The 17,862-nt window shown below is 47.6% G+C and overlaps 1 protein-coding gene across 4 annotated transcripts in view; it reads left to right on the top strand.

The window, feature by feature from the left end:
• The window catches only part of LOC132809054 (serine/threonine-protein kinase WNK3-like), an 81,862-nt gene that overhangs the window by 11,927 nt on the left and 52,073 nt on the right, over positions 1-17,862 (top strand). For all 4 annotated transcript variants that reach the window (XM_060822438.1, XM_060822440.1, XM_060822441.1 and 1 more), the window contains exon 2: positions 1,103-1,894. In XM_060822438.1, the coding sequence (XP_060678421.1) occupies positions 1,367-1,894 (528 nt within the window). In that variant the 5' untranslated portion in view covers positions 1,103-1,366. The remainder of the gene's footprint in view (positions 1-1,102; positions 1,895-17,862) is intronic.

Genomic DNA, 17,862 nt, shown 5'->3' on the forward strand with positions numbered 1-17,862 from the left:
GGAATTAAGGGTTATCGTGAGTGGGCCAGTAAGTGGAGCCGAGTCCATGAAACGATCAGCCATGATCTTATTGAATGACGGAGCAGGCTCCAGAGGCCCGATTGCCTACTCCTGCTCCGATTTCTTATGTTTGAGCTGAGCAGTTTTCAGTTTGTTTTGCTGCCTGCCTGATGGACCTACAAAGATTGGTAGAGGGCAGGTAGCATTGAGGAGGCGGGGAGGCTGCCGAAGGATTTAGACAGGCTGGGAGAGTGGCCAAAGAAGTGGCAGAAGGAGTACAGTGTGGGGAAAGTGTGAGGTCATGCACTTTGGTGGGAAGAATAGAGGCATAGGCTATTTTCTAAATGGGAAGAAAATTCAGAAGTCTCTAGTGCAAAGAGATTTGGGAATTCTAGTCTGGATTCTCTCAAGGTAAGCTTGCGGGTTGAGTCAGTAGTTATGCAAATGCAGTGATGACATTTATTTTGAGGGTGTCTTGAATATAAAAACAGGAATGTACTTCTGAGGCTCTGTAAGGCTGTGGTCAGACCACATTTGGGGTATAGTGAGCAGTTTTGGACTCCATAACTCAGGAAGGATGGACTGGCCTTGGAGCGTGTTCAGTGGAGGTTCACTGGTCCCAGGAGTAAAAAAGCTTAACATATGAGGAACATTTGACGACTCTGGGTTTATGCTCGATGGAGTTTAGAAGGATGGCGGGGGGGGGGGTGCGATCTCATTGAAACATACAGAATATTGAATGGCTTGGATAGTGTAGATGTTGGGAAGATATTTCCATTAGTAAGAGAGACTAGGACCCGAGGGTATAGTATCAGAGTAAAGGGAAGACGATTTTTAGAGTGGAGTTAAAGAGAAGCTACTTCAGCCAGAGAGTGGTGAATCTATGGAAGTGGAGATAGATTCTTCAGTATCAAAGAGATCAAGGGTTACGGGGAGAATGGGTTTGAGAAATGTATCAGCTGTGATTGAAAGACGGAGCGGCCTCGATGGGCTGAATTGCTTCAGTTCTGCTCTGATGTCTTATGGAGGAGCTGGGCCAGGTGCTCTTAACTGCTGTCCTTCCATCTGCCTCCCTAATGCTCTTTCCTTTTATCATTAACAGAGAATGTGGTGTCCTGTGACTGCCCGTCACCTGTTTGAAATCTGAAGAAGGAGGCTGCGCGTTTATTACTCTGAAGGGCAAACCGTGTCTGAGCGTCGGTCAAGATGCCAGTGTCGAAGGTGCCAAGGAACCATTCGGCTGCCATATCTTAAATTAAAGGAACTGCTTCGGAGGTCGTCCGATTGTGACGACAACAGGGGAGAAGGAGGTCTCTCTCTTTCTTTTGGAATCCCTGAAACTCTCTAATTTTGTTTTGGTGGAGTGATGGCAACGGACCCAGGAGATCCCACCGGTCCGGAGGATTCCAGCAAACCGGGAGGGGCGCCCAGCAGCTCCGGGCAGGCGCCCGCTGACTCTGGATCTGGCTCTGGCTCAGGTTCAACCCCAGCCCCTGACAAGGTGGAGAAGGCTGGCGACGGCAGTCCCCCGGGCCTCCCGGCGCGACTGGACCGGGACGCCGAGAACCACCGCTTCGTGCGCAGGAGCGTGGAGCTGGTCGATCGGGAGCCGGTGGGTGGCCGACAGCCCGAGGGCCATGCCTGCCCGAGCACCCCTGAGGGCCGGAGTGAGCTGGCAACACCCCGAGGGCCTGCCCCAGAGGGTCCCAAGGAGGTGGCCCGCGAGAGGACGGAGAAGGAGAATGAGGAGGAGGCCGAGATGAAGGCGGTCGCCACCTCTCCGGGAGGCCGCTTCCTGAAATTTGACATTGAACTCGGGCGAGGAGCCTTTAAGACCGTGTACAAGGGCTTGGATACTGAGACCTGGGTTGAGGTTGCTTGGTGCGAACTGCAGGTTAGTGCCGCGCTTCTCTGGGTTTTATTTTCTGTGCACTCTCAGCGATCGCAAATGACCTCAGCATGCCGGCTGGTTCTGCCACAACACAGAAAGAACCTTTGAGTGGCTAAACTCATGTGGGGCCGAGACAGGAACATCACAAGTGCCCTTTTCTGTCTATTTTTAACACTTGTGGACTTGTGTGTATCTGGATAATGGGAAACCGCAACCATCATAAGGGCAGCATAGTGGTTCAGCGGTTAGCACAGCCTCACAGCACCAGGAACCCTCAGGTGAATGTGTGGAGTCTGCACATTCTTTCCATGTCTGCGTGGGTTCCTCCAGGTGCTTCGGTCTCCTACCACAGTCAAAAGATGTACAGGTTAGGGTGGATTGGCCGCGCTAAATTGTCCCATAGTGTCCAGGGATGTGCAGGTTAGGGTGCATTGGCCATGCTAAATTGTCCCCGTAGTGCCCAGGGATGTGCAGGTTAGGGTGGATTGGCCGTGTTAAATTGTCCTGTAGTGCCCAGGGATGTGCAGGTTAGGGTGGATTGGTCGTGCTAAATTGTCCACGTACTGCCCAGAGATGTGCAGGTTAGGGTGGAATTGGCCATGCTAAATTGTCCCCGTAGTGCCCAGGGATGTACTGGTTAGGGCCGATTGGCCGTGTTAAATTGTCCCCATAGTGCCCAGGGATGTGCAGGTTAGGGTGGATTGGCTGTGCTAAATTGTCCCCGTAGTGCCCAGGGATGTGCAGGTTAGGGTGGATTGGCCGTGCTAAATTGCCTGCAGTGTCCAGGGATGTGCAGGTCAGGGTGGATTGGCCATGCTAAATTGTCCTCATAGTGCCCAGGGATGTGCAGGTTAGGGTGGATTGGTCGTGCTAAATTGTCCCCGTAGTGCCCAGGGATGTGCAGATTAGGGTGGATTGGTCGTGCTAAATTGTCCCCGTAGTGCCCAGCGATGTGCAGGTTGGGGTGGGATTGGCCGTGTTAAATTGTCCCGTAGTGCCCAGGGATGTGCAGGTTAGGGTGGATTGGTTGTGCTAAATTGTCCCGTAGTGCCCAGGGATGTGCAGGTTAGGGTGGATTGGCCGTGCTAAATTGTCCACGTACTGCCCAGCGATGTGCAGGTTAGGGTGGAATTGGCCATGCTAAATTGTCCCCGTAGTGCCCAGGGATGTACAGGTTAGGGCCGATTGGCCGTGTTAAATTGTCCCCATAGTGCCCAGGGATGTGCAGGTTAGGGTGGATTGGCTGTGCTAAATTGTCCCCGTAGTGCCCAGGGATGTGCAGGTTAGGGTGGATTTGCCGTGCTAAATTGCCTGCAGTGTCCAGGGATGTGCAGGTCAGGGTGGATTGGCCATGCTAAATTGTCCTCATAGTGCCCAGGGATGTGCAGGTTAGGGTGGATTGGTCGTGCTAAATTGTCCCCGTAGTGCCCAGGGATGTGCAGGTTGGGGTGGATTGGTCGTGCTAAATTGTCCCCGTAGTGCCCAGGGATGTGCAGGTTAGGGTGGGATTGGCCGTGCTAAATTGTCCCCGTAGTGCCCAGGGGTGTGCAGGTTAGGGTGGATTGGTCGTGGAGAATGCAGGATTTCAGAGATATGGTAAAGGGGTGGATCTGGGTGGGATGCTTATTGGACGGTCAGTGAGGATTCGATGGACTAAAATGGTCTGCTTCCACACAGGAAGGATTCGCTGATTCCAAAAAGTATGAAACGTGCAACATAGGAACTGCAGAAGGTCGCTCAGTCCAGTGTGCCCAATGCACCATTCAAATTTATCATGGCCGATCTTCTATCTCAACACCCCTCTCCTATGCTCCTTGATATTTTCTTTTCTAGAAATCTATCTCTAGCATTGGCTGGCACCTATGGGACCAGAACTGTGTGGTTGGTCAAGAGATCCATGTAATCAATAGAAAAACACACTAAATCATAGAAAAGTAGTGTCAAGGGTATACACATCACTGTTATACTTTATTTAAGTGATCTATGCTGTAAATAATAATGTAACTCTGCCTTAAATAAAGCTTACTGGTAGAGAGCCTTCTCACTCACACCCTCAATTGACTGCTTGGAGATCACAGTAATGTAGTAAACGTCTGGTATTTGATGTATATAATTTTTGCCAGTTTGTTGGGAGTGCCAGTTCAACAAGTCCCGAGGGCTGTACAGGTTAGGGTAGATGGGCCATGCTAAATTGCCCTGTAGTGACCAGTGATGTGAAGGCTAGGTGGGTTAACCATGGGGAATGCAGGATTACATGGATAGGGTAGGGAGTGGGGTCTGGCTGGGATGCTCTTCAGAGGGTCGGTGTGGACTTGATGGGCCAAATGACCTGCTTCCACTTTGTAGGCATTCTAAGTTCTTTCAGAAAGTCACTGGGTCAACCTCCTGCAGCTCCTTCCCTCGTGGCACGGTGGGTTTATGAATACCATATAGATTACAGTGGTTCAAGAAAGCAGCTCACTATCATCTGTTTGAAGGCAGCTAAAGCTATCGAAGAGTGTGGTGCTGGAAAAGCACAGCCAGTCGGGCAGCATCCAAGGAGCAGGAGAGTTTTGCTGATGAAGAGCTTATGCTTGAAACATTGACTCTCCTGCTCCTTGGATGCTGCCTGACCTGTGTTTTTCCAGCACCATACTGTTCGACTCTTACCTCCAGCATCTGCAGTCCTCACTTTCTCCTCGGCAGCTAATGCTGGCCCATCCGGCAACACTCACATCCTGTGAGTGAATGAATAAATCAATGTCTGCCCAACCCTGTCTGAATTTTATACATTTCAAAGAGATTAGATTCAATGAGCCTTGGTGTGTGTGTCTCTGGCTCTCTCGCTCTGTGTCGGTCTTTCTGTTTCTGTCTCTCTCAGTATGATGTAGAGACATAGTTAATCAAGTTTGAGTGTCTTGGCCGGGGCACAGGGAGTTTCAGGGCCTGGACTCGCGTCTGACCTCTCAGCCCTGGCAGCAACAAACAGTGACATCTTCTGCGCATGTTTTAAAAATAAAAAACTTGCTGTGCAGCTGGTGAATGTCGAACCTGTAATGATGAGCATGGACCCATGGGCTCTGACTGGGCTGTGTTTACCAGGCTACACACTGGGCAGGGGATGGAAGTGGAAAACTTGGGATCTGTTTACATTGCTCCGTGCAGTGTTCTGTTTAACCATAGTGTTGAGCTCAGCCTTTGCTGGGAACTCTATACGCAAGCTGCACATGATCACTTTACATTATTAAGCCATTACAGTAACATCAAGCTTGACATGTAGAAGGACCTGCTTCTAGGATAGTTCATTCTCTAGCATCGCATCTCCAAACAGTTCGAGAGTTGTGTGATGCCCCCTCTCTCGGATATGGGGAGGAGGAGCATAAAACACGCAAAATACTGCAGGAGGATGGATGCTGAGAGGATGCATCGGCGCGGGGGGGGAAGGGGGAGTGATTGCAAAACTTGGCTTGGCTTCAAAATGAGGGGTCTCCCATTTTAAGACAGAAATTTGTGACGCTTTTTGGAAATCAAAACATACCGCATCTGCAAGTTCTCCGTGATACATCCCTCCACTTGCTTACTGAAGGAAAAAAAACCTTCTAACCTAACAAATTCTCACTGTGCTAACCCTCTGACAGTGGGGAGTTTCCTTGGTGTCACACGTGGGAGTGTTGGCTAAGAATTTGTGCTGAAATCTCTGAAGTGGGGCTCAAAGGCACAGCCTCCTGACCCAGGGGATGCATGCGAATGAGAAAAGCAGCAGCAGTAGCGTAACCCTATCACCACCGTGGCATCAGGCTTAGTGCTTCCAGTTTGCTGAGTTAATTGTGAGTGGGTTGGCTCTCTCTCTCCCTCAGAATGTATAAATGTAGAAAATCCCAATGAGCCCTCCAAAAGGACAGAGCTGGAATGAGCTGCCAGAGGAAGTGGTGGAGGCTGATACAATGACAATGTTTAAAAGGAATCTGGATGGGGATGTGAATAGGAAGGGTTTAAACGGATATGGGCCAAATGTTGCAAATGGGACTAGCTTTATTTAGGATATCTGGTCGGCATGGTGAGTTGGACCAAATGGTCAGTTTCTGTGCTGTACAGGTCTGACTCTATGACAGGTTTGCCTGACACTGCTACTCAGGTCATAAGCTATTCACAATGGCTTTCAATGTGAGCAGAAAATAATTTTATTTAAACTCACTTGACCTTAGTGAGCAAACAGAAATGACAAGATTTCTAATTTCCTCCTACGCAACCTAAACAATGCCCTTCAAAGCCCCCAGATGCACATGGTGTGACCAATGTGGATAAAAGATCATAGGGTGGAAAAAGCATGTACACAATGCAGTCATCGTTCTGAAGACCAACAGGCCAGAGTTCAAGAGTGGGTTCGATTCTCGGCCTTTAGTGATTTTTAGCAGTGCATGATTGTTTTTTTTAATCTGTTAGTTTGTCAGATGGACCCAAGGTTTTATTTCTTTGACAATTCTTTCTTGAAAGCTTTCTTGGTTTTTCTGTCTTCACCTGACATGCAGTAGGTTTTGGAGGAGAGAAGTGGAAGAGATGTGTGTTTCTGTCCGCTTGCTCTGGACAGTTAAAAAGCACTTAGGGCTTTTTACAATCTGTAGTTCAAACAAGCAGAGGGCTGATGATGAGCAGAATTTCCTTAACTCGGCAGGTGTCACCTGCCCTGTCACTGCTTCAAAAAGGAACATTATGCTGCACAGCCCGACAGCAAGGGCAGGATTTGTTTGCTGCAAACTCTGCTCCCAGTTGTATCAATCCAGCGGCGACCATTTTCTTTCGGAGGCAGACTCCCTATCAGGAGCTGGATTCTGTGTGCTGTGAGATTTCTTGAGCCCGACCAGGTGAAGAGAGGACCTTGTGTTGCTGTTTGTATTGCAATCTCTGAAACTGAAATTTGGGAGCTTGGTGTGAGGGGACTTCCACAGCCCAGCTGGAGAGGAGGCAGAGCAAACAGTTCATGCCATTGAGATGTGGAATCAGTACCCTGTCCTGCCAGAGTGGGATTGGTGCCTTTGGTCAGCCCCATACCTGCTAACAAGCCTCTTCAGTGGTGATGAGACTTAGAGCTGTCATTGTGTGTTGTTTAGCACATTTCTGCAAAGTGGTTTTCTACTGCACAGTGTCAGGCTGTCTGATTGTTGCAGTGCCAGCAGGAGTCTGGTAGTTTTGTTTTAGCAGCTCCTGGGATATTTATGAAGGGCTTTTGCCCGAAACGTCAATTTTGCTGCTCATTGGATGCTGCCTGAACTGCTGTGCTCTTCCTGCATCACTGATCCAGAATTTGGTTTCCAACATCTGCAGTCATTGTTTTTACCATATTTGTGAAACTACCTAATAACAGTTAGCCTGGAGGGAAGTGCAAATTGCATTGAGGTTAGGACCAGCTGCAGGGGATTACTGGTGGAAAATTAAGGATGGGGCTATTCCAGGCCTTGAAGTGTCAGAGCCATCAATGGTGAATCATGTTGGTGTTAGGACCGGCTTCAGGAGGTTTCCTGGTGGAAAATTACGAGTTGGGGGAATGGGGAGGGGGAGGGGGGGCAGATCCTGCTGGTGGGACCAAGGACAATGCCCAAGGATTGCACCCATGTTTTCACAGTCACACTGTGGCAAGGAAGAACCTGACCCAGAAAGGACAAGTAGAGTTTGCCTCTGTGCATTATTCATCACCTCTCACATTACAGCTACAAAACCATTGCATATTAGAGTTTTACCCACATCTGTCTGCCCCACAGGCCAAATGCTTTGACTGGAAGTGTTGTATCCTAATTTAGAAGTCATGCTGAAAGATTGATGTTTGAATGCAATGTTGTGTTTGGAAATTACCCACTGAACTCCCCATTTTAAAGAAAGCCAAGTCTAAGCTGAAACCGAATATATGCCAAAGTGTGAGGGGAGGGTGCTGTGTTTTTTTAACAAACTGTTTCATCCACCAGTCTTTATAAGAGATGTCATACTATTGTTTAAATAGGTGGGCTTTTATTCAGTGTCCTCCTGCAAACCAATCTGCCAAAAACAGATTAACCAGTAACATATCTGCAACTATGCCAGGCTTCACTCCTAAAGTAATGAATTGGCTGCAAATGGGCGTGCTGAGGATGTGGGACGGTGCTACACAAACTCAATTTTGAACTTAAAGCACCTCGTTAGTATGTGAGGTTCCTGGGATGGCTTCCTGTGGCTGAGGGGCAGTGAGGGAACAGAACTGAGCACTCCGTCCTGGCTCTGGGATAAAGGTGGTAGCGCAGTCTGGGTCACAAGCCTCGTTTCAAGTCTCACTCCAAGCTGGAGTAAAGAAGTTCAGAGTGACACTGCACTTGAACAAAGCTGATTCCTGACCAATGTTTATCCCTCAATTACCATCTCCAAAAGTCCCAAATTATCTGACCACTGTCCCCTTACTCAAGCGGAGGAGTCGAGACAACTCTGGCAATTATAGACCAGTGAGCCTGCCTTTGGTTGTGGGTAAAGTGTACAAAAAGCTTATAGGAGATAGATAGGATTTATAATCATCTAGAGAAGAATGTTGATTAGGGATAGTTAACACGGTTTTGTGAAGGGTAGGTCGTGCCTCACAGACCTTATTGTGTTTTTTGCGAGGGTGACCACACAGGTGAATGATGGTAAAGCAGTTGATGTGGTGTGTATGATAGTGTTTGATAAGTTTCCCCACGGTAGGCTATTGCACAAAATACGGAGGCATGGGATTGAGGGTGATTTAGCGGTTTGGATCAGAAATTGGCTAGCTAAAAGAAGACAGAGGGTGGTGGTTGATGGGAAATGTTCATTCTGGAGTTCGTTACTAGTGATGTCCTGCAAGGATCGCTTTTGGGGCCACTGCTGTTTGTCATTTTTGTAAATGAGCTGGATGAGGGCGTACAAGGATGGGTTAGTAAATTTGTGGATGACACTAAGGTCGGTGAAGTTGTGGATAGTGCGGAAGGATGTTGCAGGTTTGCAGAGGGACATGGATAAGCTGCAGAGCTGGGTTGAAAGGTGGCAAATGAAGTTTAATGTGGAAAAGTGTGAGGTGATTCACTTTGGGAGAAGTAACAGGAATAGCGAGTACTGGGCTAATGGTGAGATTCTTGGTAGTGCCGGTGAGCAGAACGGAGATGTGGTGCTGGAAGAGCACAGCAGGCCAGGCAGCATCCGAGGAGCAGGAGGACCGACGTTTCAGGCATAAGCCCTTCATCTGGTCTCCAGCATCTGCAGTTCTCACTTTCTCCCAGAGCAGATGAGCAGAGAGATCTTGGTGTCCATGTGCAGAGATCCCTGAAAGTTGCCACCCACGTTGATCGGATTATTAAGAAGGGATGTGGTGTGTTAGCTTTTATTGGTAGAGGGATTGAGTTTTGGAGCCATGATGTCATATTGCAGCTGTACAAAACTCTGGTGTGGCCACAATTGGAATATTGTGTACAGTTCTGGTCACTGCATTATCGGAAGGAGGTGGAAGTGTTGGAAAGGGTTCAGAGGAGATTTACTAGGATGTTGCCTGGTATGGATGGAAGGTCTTCTAAGAAAAGGCTGAGGGCCTTGAGGCTGTTTTCATTAGAGAGAAGAAGGTTAAGAGGTGACTTAATTGAGACATGTAATCAGAGAGTTAGATAGGGTGGACAATGAGTGCCTTTTTCCTCAGATGGTGATGGCGAGCACAAGGGGACATAGCTTTAAATTGAGGGGTGATAGATATAGGACAAATGTGAGAGGTAGTTTCTTTACTCAGAGTAGGAGGGGCATGGAACACCCTGCCTGCAACCCGTAGTAGAATAGCCAACTTTAAAGGCATTTAATTGGTCATTGGATAAACATATGGATGAAAATGGAATAGTGTAGGATAAACAGGCTTCAGATTGGTTCCCATTGAGGGCCGAAGGGCCTGTTCTGTGCTGTAATGTTCTACATTCTGTGTTGTTCATGGAAACTTACTGCGTGCAAATTGGCTGCTGTGTTTCCTACATGACAATAGTGACCACACTTGGACAGTTTTGACACTAACTGTAAAGAGCTTTTTAAGAGGTTCGGGTGGTTGTGACAGATCGCAGGAGTCACAAAGTCTTGTTGCAGTTACATAAAATGATGGTGAGACTGTGTCTGCAATGTTGGGTACAGTATAGGTCTGTATGGAAGGAGATGTTTACTATTGAGGTTCAGCTGACTGATTCTTGGGATGATGAGACTGTCCTATGAAGTCCATAATTCCTTTAGGGCTCAGCAAAGTACATGCAAGACTTGTGGATGTAAGTTTGCTTGCTGAGCTAGAAGGTTTGTTTTCAGACCGGAGGCTAACTGATGACCTTACCTAGTGTTGTGACAAAACACCTGAAAACCAGCCTTCCAGCTGAGGGAGCAAACTTACATCCAGAACCCCAACCTGAGCTACAAATCTTCTCTCAATTCTTGCATGAGCAAGTTTTATTTCCCTGGCTGTGGAAGGTATCGTGAACCCGGGAATTTTTGAAGGGGAGGTGGGAGGGAATAGGTGCTGGTTGGCCTATACACAGAGAGTGTTGATGAAAGATGCTTTGGTAAAAGTTGGAAATTTCCAATTGTAGAGTTGCCTGTCAAATGTTTAGAACGATAGTCGCAATACCGCCAGGCGATGTACCACACCATCTCACCAACCTGTCAAGCCTTGACTATGCAGAGTGGACATCGAGAGTCCTTGAGGAGCAGTTGTTTCTCAGAATCATTGTCAGTGCTTTTAGTGCGAGGGAGGCCCTGAGAGGAACAGAAAGTGACACACTTCATGTTTCTGAGCCACAGCAGCTAAATTCAGCGGTTTCACCCTATCCTTCACAGGCCCCTGAGAGAATCGCAGAGCAACGCAGTTGTGGGGGCGGAGGGGGTCATTCCCGAGTCTGTACCAACACTTTGAAAGAGCGGTCTATTTTGTTCCACTTCCACTCTTGGCCCACTGCCTTTTCCTTTTTTTTTCAAAAAGTCTTTATCCAATTATGTGATCCTGATAATGGAGCAATCAGTCCGTGTGTCGCACCCCCACCTTTAGGAAGGCCGCTATTTATTAAATTTCATCTTTCCCTGGTTTTGCCCATCCCAAATTGCCCAGTGAGTGTGGTTGAAGCCAGCCATGTCACTGAGACATTGGAGTACCATCTAGGCCAGACTGAGTAGTGTCAGTCGTTTCCTTCCCTAAAGGAGAAAGTGAGGTCTGCAGATGCTGGAGATCAGAGCTGAAAATGTGTTGCTGGAAAAGCGCAGCAGATCAGGCAGCATCCAAGGAACAGGAAATTCGACGTTTCGGGCATAAGCCCTTCATCAGGAAATTGGGCCAAGCATTCAATTAAGTTTGTCCTCGCAACAATCTCTTGACAGTTTAAATGCACAATTACATTAAAATTATAGTCTGCCACCTGCCACAGTGAGATTCGAACCAGAACCTGGAGCGCTCACCCAGTGACATTGGCACTGCACAGTTGTTCTCCCACCACCACCACCACCACCAACCTCCTGGCCAAACCCAGCACTTTGTTATGTTGTAAACAAATGTCCCTCTGATTCCCTGTTTTTCCAACAGTCTTGAGTCCTGTTTTGGTTGTATTAAATCACAAGACTACCTGTGAGAATATGTGGTTTTTAATATGCGTCCGTTACTCAGCCATTTAGAGCTGTTCAGTCAGTGTTCAGCAATGAGAACGGATCGATGGAAGTGGCTCAACTTAGTTATCGTGGTTTTGATTGTTGATGATGAATGACATTAAGTAACAATATAGCGCGAAAGTGAGGACTGCAGATGCTGGAGATTAGAGTCGAGAGTGTGGTGTTGAAAACGCCCAGTAGGTCAGGCAGCATCTGAGGAGCAGGAGAAGCCCTGGTGAAGGGCTTTTACCTGAAATGTCAATTCTTCTGCTCTTTGGATGCTGCCTGACCTGCTGTGCTTTTCCAACACCACATTCATGACATTAAGTAACAATATACTGACCAAACCCAGAAATTGTGAGGATTGATAAACTCTGCGTAGTGTTGGAGACTTGCTGTATTGATTCACTCGCGTTCCAGTTCCAATTTATGTGAGAAGTTCAATCAGATCTCCAGGAGGGAACTTGACCTTTAGGTTTTAGTGGGGGTGGACGCGGGAATGACTTTTTATCATTGTCATTCTCTCATGGGATATGGGTACGGCCCTTCCCGAATTGCCCCCTTGGTTCGGGTCATTTCAGAGGGCCATTAAAGAGTGAACTGTAATGTTATGGATATGGTGTCACGTAGGCCAGACCATTGTATGGACAGTGGATTTCCTTCTCTAAAGGATATTAATGATTCAGACTCCAGAACTATCAATGATTATTATCATATTCCTCTTCACTGAGATTCCAGATTTATTCATTCAATTTTCGTTTGAATGATTAATGAAATACAGCGCATTGGTTAAAAGCCATTTTTGGAGTACTGCATTCAGTTTTGGCCTCCCTCCTACAGGAAAGATGTTGCGAAACTTGAAAGGGTTCAGAAAAGATTTACAATGATGTTGGAAGGTTTGAGCTACAGGGACAGGCTGGATCGGCTGGGACTATTTTCCCTGGAGTGTCTGAGGTTGAGGGGGTAACCTTATAAAATCATGAGGGACATCGATAGGGTTAATAGACAAGATCTTTTCCCCAGAGTCGAGGGTATCCCAAACTAGTGGGCATAGATTTAAAGCAAGAGGGGAAAGTTTTGAAAGGAACCTAAGGGCCAACGCAGAGGCTGGTGCATGTATGGTATATGAATGGGAAAGGTTTAGAGGGATATGGGCCACATGCTGGCAGATAGGGCTAGATTAATTTTGGATACCTGGTTGGCATGGGCGAGTTCGATTGAAGGGTCTGTTTCCATGATATACATCTCAATCCCCTCCATTTCCCTCTGTCTGTTTGGTAAGTACTTGTAGATACGCGTGAGTGTGGTTCATTCATTCCTCATTCTCAGTCATGTGCCTCGATTCTCCTTTGTGCCTATGTGGTGTGGGGCGCGGGAGTGGGGTAAAGACTTGGATTCCGATACAGTCTGATGACAGTCCTGTAGTCACAAGTTGGCCTGGGAGCTGTATCAGCCTCATGTTGCCTGACAACAGTGATTCTGGCCTCTTGAGGGTGGCACTACCTCCAAGAGGGCAGTACTCCCTCAGTACGGATACTCTGACAGTGTGGCGCTGCCTTGGCACTGACGGTCACCTGAATGTTATACTCCACTCTTGTCATGGGGATTGACTTCTCCACCTTTTGATTATAGATCGCAACTGAGGTGCAGTTGAGAATGTGGGGCTACCTGGTCTGACTATGGTTATAATTACAAACGATATCAGTAAAGTATCGATAAACAGGGTCTCTTTCTCTCTATCCCCCTCTCCTTCTTTGGCTCTCTATGTATTCTCTCTCTCTCTCCCTCTCCCTCTCCCTCTCTCTCTCTCTCTCTCCCTTATCCACCCTGTATCTCACATATAGTGTGCTGTACCACTGCAACAAACTTTGAACGATATTTCCTATCTATTGCGGTTGAGAAATGAGGTCAAATGGACGAAGATACGTTAAGCACAAGAGAAAAAAAATCCACTCCTGCTCTTTACCGAGAACAGTTCTGTTGTGCACTGAACTTCCTGTCCCTGTTGAAGTTCTCACTCGTCCATAATAGGCATGAAATTTCTGAGTGCTTTACCGCAGAGCCTCTTCGTCAGCTCCAAGTGAGGCTGTTGAGTCTGTTTTCACCTCCCTATACCCCCCCACATCAGAAGACAGCTTGTGAGATGAATTATTTTTAAAATTGGTTTGTGTAGGTGTTTTTCGGGGGGGGGGGGGGGGGGTGGGGGTGGGGGAGAGTTGAGGAGGCACCGAAGCTCGAGAAATTGAGGTGATACTAGCCAGTAAATAATCTGTGTACAGCAGCGTGTTTTTAGCATGTCCGTACAGCATCCACAATTAGCACAGCTTGCAAATTTTCTCTGCGCTGTGTTTTGAGGGATGTTCCTCTTAGTTAGAAAAAGGATTTGTGATGAGGGGAGGTCTTCTGGAACTTGCCAAGGTTTCTTTCAAAACCCACCGTGTCAACCCAGTGGAACACTGCTGTCTGCAAATGCCCCAAGCACGTGCATTACAGGCTGATAGAACCCCTGCAGTGTGGAAGCAGGCCACTCGGCCCATCGAGTCCAAATGTCCCTCTGAAGAGCATCCCCCTCTGACCGGCCCCTCCAATTCCTTAACCCTGCATTTCTCATAGCTGATCCACCTAACCTGTACGTTCCTGGACACGACGTAGCAATTTAACATAGCCAGCCCGTCCACCTTTGGACTGTGGGAGGAAGCCAGAGCGCCTGGAGGAAGCCTGCGCACGCACTGGGAGAACATGCAAACCCCACACAGGCAGTTGCCTGAGGGTGGAATCGAAGCCAGGTCCCTGGCATTGCGAGGCAGCAGTGTTAACCACTGAGCCACCGTGTTGTCCCCATGCACCTACATGTATACGCTCACACCTACACTCCATGCTGACTTGGAGAGATATTTGCTGCTTTTCCGCTGTTGCTGGCCGAAAGAATCCTGTAACTGACGGGCACTCTGGGTGTCCTGATACACACAGACCGCAATGGTTCTCACCCACTTCCTTCTCTTGAGGGAACAGGGGATGGGTGAGAAGGGGTGTCCAGTGACTTCCGGATCCCGTGAAATAATCTTAAAAAATATCTTAAGTGTCGGACCTATGGCCCAAGAGTTTGCGCCAAGTGGTGGAGCCATACTTGGGTGACTAGCTTTTGTTGTTCAGCCGGGGTTCACATGGTCTTGTTTGGGAGGTGTATATCAGTACCGTGGTTTGTGTGACGCAAAAGCTCAGATTCTGTTCCACCTGTGGAATTTTCGGGTTGGATATTGGGGGATTTGTGAAGGCGGTTTGTTCTCTGTCTGTTGTAAACCTGTTCTTACTCTTGGCTGCTGAAGTGGCGATGGTCACGAGGTGTGCTGGCAGAGGAGTGCGAGCACGGGACTTGGCAGTGTTATTCAGAGCAGAGTTTACAAAGAATAGTGTCCTCCCTGCAGCAAGCTCTCAAACTGTGGTGTGACCGTGACCAGGTCCCTCTGTACTTGAAAAGGAAGATGTTGGTTCAGGGAAAATGATTTGGAGACACCGGTGTTGGACTGGAGTGTACAAAGTTAAAAATCACGCAGCACCAGGTTATAGTACAACAGGTTTATTTGGAAGAACTAGCTTTCTGAGCGCTGCTCCTTCATCAGGTGATTGTGGAGAATAAGATTGTAAGGAACAGGCAAGGTCATAGGAGAGCCCCATTGCCTATTGTTGGAATATTCCCATAGGATTCTTTCACCTCTACCTCAGGAGGGCATATGGTACCTTCAGAGGCTCCAGTGGTGGCAGGAGGCCTGTCTTGGCTCCACGTTTTGGCATGTCGCCCTGTTGTGAGATTTTTGCCAGCTCTTCTGTTCTTTGTTGTCAAAAGTTCAAGATTCAGTCATCAGGGAATGTCCAATAGTAAAGCACAGCATTTGTTAGAGTTTCCCCTGAGGTGGAATCCAATCTGTAATAGAAACTGGAGATCATTCCCACAGTGGGTTAGTAAGAGACTGGTAGAAGATGACCTGGTACGAATCTCAGTGTAGAATCGGCCCTTTGGCCCCATTGCCAAAGCTACACTTATTCTGCACTCCCACTTCACACCATGAGGTGCAGAGCCTTGCATTTCACGTGTTCAGCCAAGGACTTCTTTGTTTTAAAACATTGTGAGGTTATTTGCCTCAGCTATCCTCCCAGGCAATGCAGTCCACATTCTCACCAACCTCTGGGTAAACTTTCACCTCAAAATTGTGGACCTTTGTTACTGACTCTTTGACCGAGGGGAACAGATCCTTCCTATTCATGCTGTCAGTGACCTTCATAAAATGCACCACGAGCAGGAAGCCAACCACTGCTGCTCCAAAGAAGGAAACCTGAGCTTATTCAGCCTCTGTTCACAGCTAAAGAGCTCCCTTCTGGGCAATGTCCTGGTGAATCTACTCTCCACCTCCTGCAGTGCAGTTCCTACGGTGTGGTGATCAGAACTGCACGCAGTACTCCAGCTGCAGCCGAACCAAAGGGCCTGCATAGTTCCAGCATCAACTCCCTGCTCTTATAATCTATGCCACAACTGACAAAGGCGAGTGTCCTGCATGCTGCCTTCAGCACCCTATTAACCTGTCCTGCCACCTTCAGGGGTTTGTGGGAACACTCCCTAAGATCCCTGTGTTCCTTCGAACCACCTCGTGTCCTGCCATTCACTCCCTGATCTGACTTGAATTGACTTAAAATGCACTAAGATTCCTTAACTCAGCACACAGAAGAATTTTAAACACCCTGGCTTCCTCTAGCTGATAACAATCTATGTTTTATTTTTTTTAAGAATTGCTGAAAGGAAGTGCTAAATACCCCTGTGGTTCTGGCTTGCCACAGTTTTTAAGCTTATGATGTACGTGTGGTTATCAGTCATTACTTTCAAGTCGCCTGTCTTATCTGAATCCCAAATCAGTACAATGTCTGCTTAGCCTCTTGTAAATCGGTGGGATTCATGTCCACGTAAATTCTGATGGCAAAGCACAACACTGCAGACGCTGGAAGTCTGAAATAAAACACAAAATCTGCTGGAAATACTCAGGTCTGGCAGCACCTGTGGTGGGAGGGAGAGAGAGAGAGAGAGAGAGAGAAAGAGTTAATGCTTCCGGTCGCTGACCTTTCATCAGACCAATTACCAGATAAATACGGTTAGATTACCAAATGTGCAGTTAGAACATAGAGCATAGAAAAATACGGCACGGAACAGGCCCTTCGGCCCACGATGTTGTGCCGAACATTTGTCCTAGCTTAAGCCCCTATCCATGTACCTATCTAATTGCCGCTTAAAGGTCACCAATGATTCTGACTCTGCCACTCCCACAAGCAGCGCATTCCATGCCCCCACCACACTCTGGGTAAAGAACCTACCCCGACATCCCCCTTATACCTTCCACCCTTCACCTTAAATTTATGTCCCCTTGTAACACTCTGAAAATTAAATTAATTTCATTTTCTGTAGTAGACCACCTACAGTTTTACATGTGAAGTAAATTTCTGACAGTGTGATGTCTTTTGCTTTCTGGGGTGTCTTGTGACTTTCTACATGAAGTGAACACAGCCCAGTCCATCATGTAAGCCAATCTTCCATCCATAGACTCCATCTACACTTAATGCTGTCTTGGGTAGACAGCCAGCGTCAGTAGAAATCCCCTCCCAGCCCGGTTATAATGTCTTCCATCAGGCAGGAGATACAAAAGCTGAAACGCACGTACCAACAGATTCCAGGACAACTTCTTCCCCGCTATTATTAGCCTGCTGAATAGACCCCTCTCGTTTCAAATCAAATGTTGATCTTACCTTTCTTGCAGCTATAACTTTGTAGTCCTTGGTATGTTCAATCACCCTATGAGGTTTGTGTGTGGGCAAGGTATGATCTGTCTGTCTGCTCGCAAAACAAAAGTTTTCACTATCCTTAGGTACGTGTGACAATAATCAATCAAATAAAATCAATGCGCTTCTCTCTTGGGCATCCTCCTGACAGCTCACTCTTCCACCCAGCTTTATGAGATGTTACTTGATTGTTTAGTTCCTTATTAGCTCACATTGTACCCCCCCCCCCCCCGCTACTCAATGCCTGTTCTGCAGGGAGAGGTTACAGGGAAAGGGCAGGAGAATGGTGCCAAGTTGTGTGACGCTCATTGCAGCAGACGGTGCAGACATGATGGGTCAAATGGCACTGTAACAATTCAACGTCACAGAATCGAGGCTCCATCTGCCCCTCCCAGGTTATCTTCCCCAACCCCCACTCCCCATGATGCGTCATTGCTATTATCAAGGCAATTTTGTCTATTTTTCTCAAAACAGGGCAGTTCCCAATCGTAAAAGCATAGAGAATTAGAGGGCTTGGTTTTATGATTTCCAAACCGAGTTAATGCCAC

The sequence above is a fragment of the Hemiscyllium ocellatum genome, unplaced genomic scaffold (assembly GCF_020745735.1).
Source record: "Hemiscyllium ocellatum isolate sHemOce1 unplaced genomic scaffold, sHemOce1.pat.X.cur. R, whole genome shotgun sequence".
NCBI classification, from domain to species: domain Eukaryota; kingdom Metazoa; phylum Chordata; class Chondrichthyes; order Orectolobiformes; family Hemiscylliidae; genus Hemiscyllium; species Hemiscyllium ocellatum.